General features: G+C 31.4%; 1 protein-coding gene across 5 annotated transcripts in view; it reads right to left on the bottom strand.

Annotated features, from left to right (window-relative positions):
* Positions 1 to 12,776, bottom strand: part of LOC134707577 (formin-binding protein 1-like) — a 44,168-nt gene extending 31,392 nt beyond the window's left edge. For all 5 annotated transcript variants that reach the window (XM_063567475.1, XM_063567477.1, XM_063567478.1 and 2 more), the window contains exon 1: positions 12,627 to 12,776. In XM_063567475.1, coding sequence (XP_063423545.1) covers positions 12,627 to 12,650 — 24 coding nt within the window. In that variant the 5' untranslated portion in view covers positions 12,651 to 12,776. The remainder of the gene's footprint in view (positions 1 to 12,626) is intronic.
* Positions 12,777 to 13,161: the final 385 nt, after the last annotated feature.

Genomic DNA, 13,161 nt, shown 5'->3' with positions numbered 1-13,161 from the left:
TGAGTGAAACTTAATATATAACTGTCATACAAGGAGGTGACCAAAGAAGGAAGCAGGGTTTCAATTTGTCACCCTCCTCAGCTTTTAATAAAAAATGTCAAAAGTTTCCATTTTTTTTTTTAATTTAAACTTAGCTTTCATAACAAACTTTACAGACAGAATCCAACTTCAAGCAGCAGACTTTGCCAAATAAACAGTTTCTATCCAGGTGTACAATTGCACTCAAGGTCAAATCAAAAGACCTGGCATATGGAACACCACAGGTCAGTATCAACATATTCCTCATTCTCTAAACACTTGTTAAACAGACAGTGATCTGACACATAATCTATAAACAATACACTTGTATGTATCTATAGAGGTGATGCTAATGTGTCTTCAGGAAGCAATTACTATGATAATAAAATCATGATTGTTAGCCAGCTCCACAATGTATTATAATGCAGCTGGTGCATCAGTGCAACACATTTCAAAGCGGTTTTTTGGCAATCAGTGGAAGAAGGAACAAATCTGATTTAGAATGAGTCAAATGGACAAATAACATCTGATTAAATCTTAACATGTCAAATCAATGTCTAGACAAATTGCAATGTTTATTTGAGAAATCTGGGATATTTTTCATGATATCCTTATTTTTCATGATATCCTTGACAAAGTAAAATTTGGTAAAAAGGTTTGTATCTCTCCATATCTCTTACATAATGTCTTATATACATGTAGAATTTCAGAATTTATTTTGTTAAATTTGGGACCTCAGGATTTCATGTTTTTGAGTTCGGGATCAGGACCCCTCCAACCCCCAGGGTTCTAACATGCATTGACTATGTATTTGCCAGTTTTCCTCATTTAAGGGCAGTTACTCTTAATCAGATGTCAACTGATGATTAAGTCATATGATTTTGATGCTCCTTGCAGACCTTGCATTTCAGATTATTTAGGCCACTTAAATTTTTCTCCTTCTATTTAATATAAAATTGAAAGTAAATAAGCACATGTATATAAATACACATTTCACCAAAAATATAAAAATTGCTATCTTTAAACAATGTACACCATTTGACTAATAGTTAGATCTGGTCCAGTCTTCATGATGAACTGTTAAATCTATAGGCCCAGAGCTCAAATTAATGAAAATATTTAGTTAGATTCTGTTGGCCTGTAGATATGTCACCAAGGTTCCTCCAGAGCACTGTTAGATAAGGGGGAGCTAACTCGTTTGTGCTGGAACCAAGGGACAGGGGGTCAGTCTATCGCTAGACTTAATGTTCTGATAGGCATAGCTAAAACGCAAGGAAGGTTTTCATAATTTAATTAATGTAACAATTTAAACGAATGATGATAACAAATCAATTAGTAAACAATTCCAAATAATAATAATAATCTAATTAAAGTACAAAGTATCAAATCTAAATATCAAATCCAAAGTAAAACTATTTCTCTTTAAAATGTAAAATATAAAATAAATGCCAAAATGACTAAATCATAAAATATACTTAATCTCAAATTCAAAAATGCAAAGTCTCAAAATAAAAGGATTCTCAAAAGTCTTCCAAAGTTAAATAATGAGTCAAGAGATAAATTTTGTCTCACACTACATAGTCAACTGGTAGACTGGTAGACAGTCTTATAGGGCCAGTATAATGACGTGAGTAGTGTGAGGTTACGCTTCCGAAACACTGACTGTTTTTTAAAAATAAAAGGTGAGTCAAAAATACATTTTTGTCTAAACACTACAAAGTCAACTGGGAGACTGATCGACAGTCCTACAGACCCAGTATAATAGACTTTAGCAGTGCAAGGTTAGGTTTCCGAAAGCTGACTGATTTTCCTAAATTTCACAACGCTATTTATACTAAAACATAAAATAGCTCAACATGACACGAGATGTTAATATTACTCTCATTAGTAAAAAGAGACTTTAATTAACAAAGCCTAATCCTAGTGACATGTATGCTAATTACAATTAAGACTTCAAAATAAAGTGCTTTGAGCAAACTGTGACATTTCGAGTACTAATGCCACAGCATAGGTAAAATTAATTAAACAGATTAATTAATACTTTTATAAAATACAAACAGTAAATTTTCTTTCATAATATAAAACATATTTTTATCCAAAATAACACTAACACAAATTTAAGCCAAATAACACACCATGACAGATATAATTATACAGGCCCAAGAAAAATTTTACAAGCCTGGGCTGCCACTCAGCGTGAAGTCTGCGATGAGTGGTCTAACTGATATTTCTGCTGTTTAAACTGTGGATTCCTTATTTTTATTTTTCAAATCTACAATTTTATAAAAAATAATTCGGACAAGTGAAGTAATTCTTCATCATATACCATGTACAAACCATTATTCCTATATACATGTATGTACCAACTTTCATGAGATTGAAGTGACTACATGTACATGATTTTGACCCTTTGTTATGATTGCACGATCATGCACAATTCTCTAAAACATAATATTGTGAAAAACATTATACATACATATACATGTACTACTCAACATTAATGAGTGTTCTTAAACTTGAAAAGTTATTCACGTAGTCTGTGTTTTTCATGATAAGCCAACCAAAATTGTTGTTTCTTGTGATTTTGGGCATTGCAAAATTCAGACTTGCAACAGTTGTTTAGAACATTTAAGTCATACTGCTCTGACTGCATGTCAAAATTGTGAAAATTCATCATCCTGGTAGATTCTCATCTGTAAGAAGGTTCTTAGGCAGCAAAGAAAAGTGTACGGATCGGCAAAATTCAAAGATGCCTGCATCTTACGTTATAAAGGGACATTACTCAAGAACCGTAGAAGTAATGCTACCCAAATTTGAAAAAAGTTTTGAAGTTATAGGCATTGTGTATCAGTTTCATAACAATTTGTTTCAGCCAACATGACCAAAGGAATTAACTTTAGTGTAATAAAATTAAACTGTTGGACCTGCAAATGCTTCAAAGATACATGTACATTCAAGTTGTCCACAGCGACATTATATTACAAGCCCATAATTGGTGATAACTTGTAGTTTACAAACATGTAGTTGGTAACAAAAGCAAATAAAGGAAAACTGAACACAAAATTTATATAAGATGAAAAAAAATATACCCTCTTTATCATGTTGGCAGATTTGTCTTTATATTACCATTCTTGCCTGAACTATTAATCAAGCACAATTTTAAAGGTAAAAAAAAACAAAATAAAATGCTTCGCTGAGAACAGCCTGATACGACCGCAGAGGTCAAACCCTGAACAGTTGGGGCAAATTTTGACACAATATTCTTAATTTGATACTGTTTGAATTTGGATTGTGATAAAATTTTTGACATAATATTGGTCTCTGACACAATATATAATATATAAATGTAGTCAAAGATCTTACACATATATTGTGCAATACTGTGCAATTGAAGATTTCTTCTTTACACTTTTCAAATATTCAAAATTAAAAAAAAAAAATAAAGAAAAATATGAATCCCTTAAAAAAATTTGTAAACCCCCCCAAAAATTATTAATACCTCCCTTGGAGCTATAACCCCAAAACTCAATCCCAGTCTTCCCTTTGTTATATGGAACATAGTGGTACAATTTCAGAGGGATCCATACACGTACATACAAGTTTAACTGTTATTATCTGGAAAATAGAAAAATGGTTGTTTTTGGCCCTTACACTGTAATTCCAAAACAGTTGGCCTCATACAAAACCAGATGCTCCGCAGGGTGCAGCTTTATACGACCGCAGAGGTTGAACCCTGAACGCTTGGGGCAAGTATGGACACAACATTCAAGCTGGATTCAGCTCTAAATTTGGATTGTGATTAATAGTTGACACAGCATAGGTTTCTGACACAGATTGAATGTGGTCTAATAATCTTTTAAAAAAAAAATTGGTTTGAGCAATTTACTATGCTGTTGAATATTAATCCTCTCAAAAAAATGTTTGAAGCAATTTTCTTTTTATTTATGAAATCTGAAATGAGAAAAATTGACCCTCTCCCTATTTTTTTTCTTTCACATCCTCCTTTCCTTCTTCTGATCTCAATTCAAATTTCTAATGGAGTTTGCAACAATAACTGCTAATTTAAATACATCATAAAATATTAAAATGTAAAAAAAAAGAACTTGTTATCACTGAAAGGTAAAGATTGTTTTAATTTATCAGTTGGTAGTAAAAGTGAAAATACATTGTTTATTGTATAAAACAATGATTTAAGTTGATTCAACTACTATTCTGGACAAAGAAAGATAACTCCAATTGAAAATTTCTTGCTATTGCACAATATTGTGCGATTGAAAATACTTGCTATTGCACAATACTGTGTAATTGAAGATTTCTTGCTATTGAACAATACTATGCAATTGAAAATTTCTTGCTATTGCACAATACTGTACAATTGAAGATTTTTTGCTATTGCTGAATACTGTGCATTTGAAAACTTCTTGCTATTGCACAATATTGTGCAATTAGATATTTCTTGCTATTGCGCAATACTGTGCAATTGAAAATACTTACTATTGCACAATACTTTGCAATAGAAGATTTCTTGCTATTGCACAATACTTTGCAATAGAAGATTTCTTGCTATTGAACAATACTGTGCAATTGAAAATTTCTTGCTTTTGCACAATACTGCACAATTGAAGATTTCTTGCTATTGCTGAATACCGTGCAATTGAAAATTTCTTGCTATTGCACAATACTTAATATAATAATTTTGAATCCTGATTTGGACCAACTTGAAAACTGGGACCATAATCAAAAATCTTAGTACATGTTTAGATTAAGCATATCAAGGAAGCCCAAGGATTCAATTTTTGTAAAATTCAAACTAAGTTTAATTTTGGACCCTTTGGACCTTAATGTAGACCAATTTGAAAACAGGACCAAAAAATAAGAATCTTCATACACAGTTAGATTTGGCATATCAAAGAACCCCAATTATTTAATTTTTGATGAAATCAAACAAAGTTTAATTTTGGACCCTTTGGGCCCCTTATTCCCAAACTGTTGGGACCAAAACTCCCAAAATCAATCCCAACCTTACTTTTATGGTCATCAACCTTGTGTTAAAATTTCATAGATTTCTATATACTTATACTAAAGTTATGGTGCGAAAACCAAGAAAAATGCTTATTTTGGCCCCTAATTCCTAAACTGTTGGGATTTCAACTCCCAAAATCAATCCCAACCTTCCTTTTGTGTACATAAACCTTGTGTTTAAATTTCATTGATTTCTATTCACTTATACTAAATTTATTGTACAACCAGATGCTCCGCAGGGCGTAGCTTTATACGACCCCAGAGGTTGAACCCTGAACGGTTGGGGCAAGTATGGACACAACATTCAAGCTGGATTCCGCTCTAAATTTGGATTGTGATTAAATAGTTGACACAGCATAGGTTTCTGACACAGAATGAATGTATTCAAATGAACTTAAAATTTTTGTTTTCTCTTAGAGCAATTCACTATGCTGTTGAATATTAATCCTCTCAAAAAAATGTTTGAAGAAATTTTCTTTTTATTTATGAAATTTCAAATGAGAACCAGATGCTCCGCAGGGCGTAGCTTTATACGACCGCAGAGGTTGAACCCTGAACAGTTGGGGCAAGTATGGACACAACATTCAAGCTGGATTCAGCTCTAAATTTGGATTGTGATTAAATAGTTGACACAGCATAGGTTTCTGACACAGAATGAATGTATTCAAATGAACTTAAAATTTATTGTTCTCTCTTAGAGCAATTCACTATGCTGTTGAATATTAATCCTCTCAAAAAAATGTTTGAAGAAATTTTCTTTTTATTTATGAAATTTCAAATGAGAAAAATTGAACCCAATTTTTTAATCACATCCCCCTTTCCTTTATTCCAAAACTAATTTCAATTAAAATATTCTAATGGAGTTTGCAACAATTACTACTCATTTAAATACATCATAAAATATTAAGATGTAAAAAAAACTGCTTGTTATCACTGAATGGTAAAGATTATTTAAATTTATCAGTTGGTAGTAAAAAGTGAATATACATTGTATATTGTATATAACAAAGATTTAAGTTGATTCTGGACAAAGAAAGATAACTCCAATTAATAAAAATTCTTGCAGATATTTCTTGCTTACTTTACTGGACAAAGAAAGATAACTCTTAATTAAAAAAAAAATTGCTATTTCACAATATTGTGAAATTAGATATTTCTTGCCATTGCACAATACTGTGCAATTGAAAAGACTTGCTATTGCACAATACTTAATATAATAATTTTAGATCCTGATTTGGATCAACTTGAAAACTGGGCCCATAATCAAAAATCTAAGTACATGTTTAGATTCAGCATATCAAAGAGGCCCAATAATTTGATTTTTGTTAAAATCTAACTTAGTTTAATTTTGGACCCTTTGCACTTTAATTTAGACCAATTTTAAAACTGGACCAAAATTTAAGAATCTACATACACAGTTAGATTTGGCATATCAAAGAACCCCAATTATTCAATTTTTGATGAAATCAAACAATGTTTAATTTTGGACCTCGATTTTGGCCAACTTGAAAACTGGGCCAATAATCAAAAATCTAAGTACATTTTTAGATTCAGCATATCAATGAACCCCAAGGTTTCAATTTTTGTTAAAATCAAACTAAGTTTAATTTTGGACCCTTTGGACCTTAATGTAGACCAATTTGAAAACGGGACCAAAAATTAAGAATCTACATACACAGTTAGATTCGGCATATTAAAGAACCCCAATTATTCAATTTTGATGAAATCAAACAAAGTTTAATTTTGGACCCTTTGGGCCCCTTTTTCCTTAACTGTTGGGACCAAAACTCCCAAAATCAATACCAACCTTCCTTTTATAGTCATAAACCTTGTGTTTAAATTTCATAGATTTCTATTTACTTATACTAACGCTATGGTGCGAAAACCAAGAAAAATGCTTATTTGGGTCCCTTTTTGGCCCCTAATTCCTAAACTGTTGGGACCGAAACTCCCAAAATCAATACCAACCTTCCTTTTGTGGTCATAAACATTGTGTTTAAATTTCATTGATTTCTATTTACTTTAACTAAAGTTATTGTGCGAAAACCAAGAATAATGCTTATTTGGGCCCTTTTTTGGCCCCTAATTCCTAAACTGTTGAAACCAAAACTCCCAAAATCAATCCCAACCTTTCTTTTGTGGTCATAAACCTTGTGTCAAAATTTCATAGATTTCTATTAACTTAAACTACAGTTATAGTGCGAAAACCAAAACAATGCTTATTTGGGCCTTTTTTGGCCCCTAATTCCTAAAATGTTGGGACCAAAACTCCCAAAATCAATACCAGCCTTCCTTTTATGGTCATAAACCTTGTGTTAAAATTTCATAGATTTCTATTCACTTTTACTAAAGTTAGAGTGCGAAAACTAAAAGTATTCGGACGACGACGACGACGACGCCAACGTGATAGCAATATACAACGAAAATTTTTTCAAAATTTGCGGTCGTATAAAAATTGAACCCAATTTTTTAATCACATCCCCCTTTCCCTTATTCCAAAACTAATTTCAATTAAAATATTCTATTGGAGTTTGCAACAATTACTACTCATTTAAATACATCATAAAATATTAAGATGTAAAAAAACTGCTTGTTATCACTGAATGGTAAAGATTATTTAAATTTATCAGTTGGTAGTAAAAAGTGAATATACATTGTATATTGTATATAACAAAGATTTAAGTTAATTCTGGACAAAGAAAGATAACTCCAATGAAAAAAAATTCTTGCAGATATTTCTTGCTTACTATACTGGACAAAGAAAGATAACTCTTAATTAAAAAAAAAATGGCTATTTCACAATATTGTGAAATTAGATATTTCTTGCCATTGCACAATACTGTGCAATTGAAAAGACTTGCTATTGCACAATACTTAATATAATAATTTTAGATCCTGATTTGGACCAACTTAAAAACTGGGCCCATAATCAAAAATCTAAGTACATGTTTAGATTCAGCATATCAAAGAGGCCCTAGAATTTAATTTTTGTTAAAATCAAACTTAGTTTAATTTTGGACCCTTTGCACTTTAATTTAGACCAATTTTAAAACTGGACCAAAAATTAAGAATCTACATACACAGTTTGATTTGGCATATCAAAGAACCCCAATTATTCAATTTTTGATGAAATCAAACAATGTTTAATTTTGGACTTCGATTTGGGCCAACTTGAAAACTGGGCCAATAATCAAAAATCTAAGTACATTTTTAGATTCAGCATATCAAAGAACCCCAAGGTTTCAATTTTTGTTAAAATCAAACTAAGTTTTATTTTGGACCCTTTGGACCTTAATGTAGACCAATTTGAAAACGGGACCAAAAATTAAGAATCTACATACACAGTTAGATTCGGCATATTAAAGAACCCCAATTATTCAATTTTGATGAAATCAAACAAAGTTTAATTTTGGATCCTTTGGGCCCCTTTTTTCTTAACTGTTGGGACCAAAACTCCCAAAATCATAACCAACCTTCCTTTTATAGTCATAAACCTTGTGTTTAAATTTCATAGATTTCTATTTACTTATACTAACGTTATGGTGCAAAAACCAAGAAAAATGCTTATTTGGGTCCCTTTTTGGTCCCTTTTTCCTAAACTGTTGGGACCTAAACTCCCAAAATCAATACCAACCTTCCTTTTGTGGTCATAAACATTGTGTTTAAATTTCATTGATTTCTATTTACTTAAACTAAAGTTATTGTGCGAAAACCAAGAATAATGCTTATTTGGGCCCTTTTTTGGCCCCCAATTCCTAAACTGTTGAAACCAAAACTCCCAAAATCAATCCCAACCTTTCTTTTGTGGTCATAAACCTTGTGTCAAAATTTCATAGATTTCTATTAACTTAAACTACAGTTATAGTGCGAAAACCAAAACAATGCTTATTTGGGCCTTTTTTGGCCCCTAATTCCTAAAATGTTGGGACCAAAACTCCCAAAATCAATACCAGCCTTCCTTTTATGGTCATAAACCTTGTGTTAAAATTTCATAGATTTCTATTCACTTTTACTAAAGTTAGAGTGCGAAAACTAAAAGTATTCGGACGACGACGCCAACGTGATAGCAATATACGACGAAAATTTTTTCAAAATTTGCGGTCGTATAAAAACCAAAAATAATGCTTATTTGGGCCCTTTTTTTGGCCCCTAATTCTTAAACAGTTAGAACCAAAACTCCCAAATCAATCCCAACCTGCCTTTTGAGTTCATAAACCTTGTGTCAAAATTTCATAGATTTCTATTTACTTGAACTAAAGTTATAATGCAAAAACCAAAAGTATTCGGACGACGCCAAGGGGATTCATTGTACCAATATGACCAGAAAATTGAATTTTTTGCGGTCGTATAAAAAGGAATCCCAACCTTCAACTGGTGGTATTTAACCTTCTGAAAATGATTTCATGAAGATCTACAATTTTTTTTGCGGTCTTAGTACATTTAGTCATGTTAGTAATACACCTTATCGCTATTTAGTCCAATCCGTTAAAAACAGTCATTTATACAACTTCCTGTTTCGGTTAGGCCATCAAAAATAGGAGTCAGATGGATGAAAAACTGTAGTTTAAACAGGTCTCATTAAAAAGTATCATGCATGGTGAATCATTAAACAGGGTCCCATATAGCTTCAACTGGATGAAAAAGTTGTGTAATTTTAGAACTTATCCAGAATGGAATAAATAGCGATTACGTGTATAAAACAAGCAGTGCACTTATCGTTTATTTGTCAGTTTAGTCTTTTTCTGTTGTTGGGATGTACAAGTACCCAGCCATATGGACTTTTTTGTTTTTTATGAACTTATTACTATATTTGTTTGCAGTGTTCTAACTAATGTACAAAGTTTGAACAATAGTTTTAAACTCAAACAGAGAAGAACATAACTTTAAGTATTGAATATTATTACTCCATTTAAACTGAAACTCGATTTTACCATATAGCCTGAGATATATAGTGTATTTTGTTTGTTTTATTTTCTTTTGATCTCAATTCAAATTTCTAATGGAGTTTGCAGCAATAACTGCTAATTTAAATACATCATGAAATATTAAAATGTAAAAAAAACAACTTGTTATCACTGAATAGTAAAGATTGTTTTAATTTATCAGTTGGTAGTAAAAGTGAAAATACATTGTTTATTGTATAAAACAATGATTTGAGTTGATTCAACTACTATTCTGGACAAAGAAAGATAACTCCAAAAATAGGAGTCAGATGGAGGAAAAACTGTAGTTTAAACAGGTCTCATTAAAAAGTATCATGCATGGTGAATCGTTAACCCTTTCCTCCATAATGACGCCTTTTGACGCCACCCCCCTTACTCCATAATGACGCCTTTTGACGCCTGTGTAGTACCTCAGTTGAAACACTTTGACTACTACATGTCTGCAGTAGACTTAATAAAATTTGTATCTAATATGAAAAGGAATATCATAGGACTATCTGACTTAAATTTATTTGATGAAATAGTTGTTTTTCACAATGCCTCAATACTTTAAAGCATATGTTCAGCACTTTATTAAAAAAATCCTATGCGAATCAAGTATGCAAAAAAATTATTTCAATGGAGGAAAGGGTTAAACAGGGTCACATCCATATAGCTTCAACTGGATGAAAAAGTTGTGTAATTTTAGAACTTATCAGGAATGGAATAAATAGCAATTACGTGTATAAAACAAGCAGTGCACTTATCGTTTATTTGTCGTTTAGTCTTTTTCTGTTGTTGGGATGTACAAGTACCCAGCCACATCGACTTTTTGTTTTTGATTAACTTATTACTATATTTGTTTGCAGTGTTCTAACTAATGTACAAAGTTTGAACAATAGTTTTAAACTCAAACAGAGAAGAATGTAACTTTAAGTATTGAATATTATAACTCCATTTAAACTGAAACTTGATTTTACCATATAGCCTGAGATATATAGTGTATTTTGTTTGTAATATATTTTGTACATATATGCATTTTATGACATATGCTTATAAATTATGAGGCTTAGATATTTGCCTTTTTTTCAATGACATTTACACGTAAAATTGCCATTTTTTACACTAGCACCCTGTCATATGCATTGTTTTTTTCTCACTCTTTTGGTCTTTTAGAAAATGTTGTTTGTGCTGTATTTGGACCCTTCTATAATGAAATGTTACAGACACACATATAAAAATTGCAGTTTTTATCCAATGCTGTCAAAGGATTGAACTTGGTTTCAATTTAGACTTGTTTAAATGTATGTCGTTTAAGCTTGTATTATATTTTCCTTCTGGTTTATATAATCTGTTCATCCTATTTTGATTCTTTAAAAATTCCTTAATTGAGGTAAATTAAATGGCCTTCCAAATACTGTTTGATCCCTAACATAATGGAAAAAATTTAGCCCCTAATGTTGTGTGTGGTTAACATCTTTGACGCAAGTTCATTGTTTTCTACTTGGTATTATATATACATTGTGGAAACCCATTTTTTGTACACCATGTGATCAATTTATTTGGCAATCATCAATGGCAGTCAGCAGAGCTTAAGAACATCAGTTGTTCGACCTGCTAGTCAAAAGTCTTGAGGAAACGATGATAGTCCATTGGAAGGGGACGATAAATGGCTGACCTGTGTTAAGAGAGAGCCATATCTCTTGCACGTTAAAGACACCCTTGTAGATTTCGAAAAAGAGTAGGCTAATGCCGCTACAAGGCAGCACTCGCACCCGCAAAGTGGAAAGGGATTAATATAAGTTGCAAAACTTGTTTCCCAATCCACTATAAATAAATATGTTTAAACTAAACTTTTGTTAAATTATTTTTTTCTTCATTGATTCTTTTGGTCTTATGGAAATATGTTGATTGTGCTGTATTCATACCCCTCTACAACAAAATTTCTAACAGGCACACATATAAAAATTGTGGTTTGTATCCGAAATCAATCATAGGTTTGAACGTTGTTTTCAATTTCAACTAGTTAATATGGCTAGTATATAGTATATAATATATTAAACATCCTCCATCCCTTGCTATTATCCAAAAAAAGGTTGATTTTCATCTCACGTAAAATGACTATTTAAAGCCATTTTTATAAAAGTTTATTAAAAACGATAATAAAAAACATATTATTGTCGAACAAAGTAAAAATTTATTTATTTGGGGCAAAATTAACTCACCACAAATGGAAAGGAACAGAATTTAATTTGATGAACATGGAAATGATCAATCAGAGGGGGCCAGGATTCTAATTTCTGACAGTTCACTCTAGAGAATAGTTTGTCTTTCATTTGTACATACATGTACATGACTTATTTCTTTCTGACAGTTCACTCTAAAGAAAAGTTTGTCTTTCACAATGTTTCATTTGTACACGACTTATTTCATTGTGTTCAAACTAATATGCAGTGTCAAAAGCATGACTATAAGAAGAATGTGGTGCTCTAGTTTATCACACTATAGAGCCTTGTAAGCCAAGTTGACAACGATTTGAGTATCACACTAAATATTTTCCTTGAAACCTCAAAAGACAACGGCTTCCTGTTATTTTGGTAAATTGTGGGCGACTTTTGTAATTATATTGCAACTTTTGACCGTTGCAACAATCTGGAAACTTACCCAAAGCTCAGTTCCCCAGCTCATGTCTGCATTAAGGAGCCCTTAGGGCAGTCAACATGTATGAAACGTTAAATATTTGACAATAACATTAGCCCAGCCTCTTATTACTTATCCAATATGGCGGATCTGACTCAATGAATAGGGATTATTATTTACATTAAGTTTCGTATACGAAATATTGTTACTGGTTTTTGTTGGAATTTTAAGTGTTAAAAACAGAATAAATGTTGAAATTGGGTTTAAATCAGGCTATCCTCGTTTTACTAACAGATTATTTACAGGATATTTGACAGACACAAAAATAATCAGGGGAGACAACTCCTTTTGTTTTTGTTTTTTTTTATATTTTTTTTAATATATGTAAATTAAAATCATTAATAGTGTAGGAGTTAAATTAAGTTTTAGATTAACTTTCTTATTGAGATTAGAAGTGTTTTTTTTCGCATACTACAAGTAAAGGTTTAAAACTTGATTTTTATAACCAGAGACATATAATTTAAATTATCTGTTTTTTTTCAAGTGGGTTTTTTATACA

The sequence above is a fragment of the Mytilus trossulus genome, chromosome 2 (genome assembly GCF_036588685.1).
Source record: "Mytilus trossulus isolate FHL-02 chromosome 2, PNRI_Mtr1.1.1.hap1, whole genome shotgun sequence".
NCBI classification, from domain to species: Eukaryota; Metazoa; Mollusca; class Bivalvia; order Mytilida; family Mytilidae; genus Mytilus; species Mytilus trossulus.
Note: the sequence above shows the minus strand (reverse complement) of the source record. Positions and strands in the feature narration are given on the sequence as shown.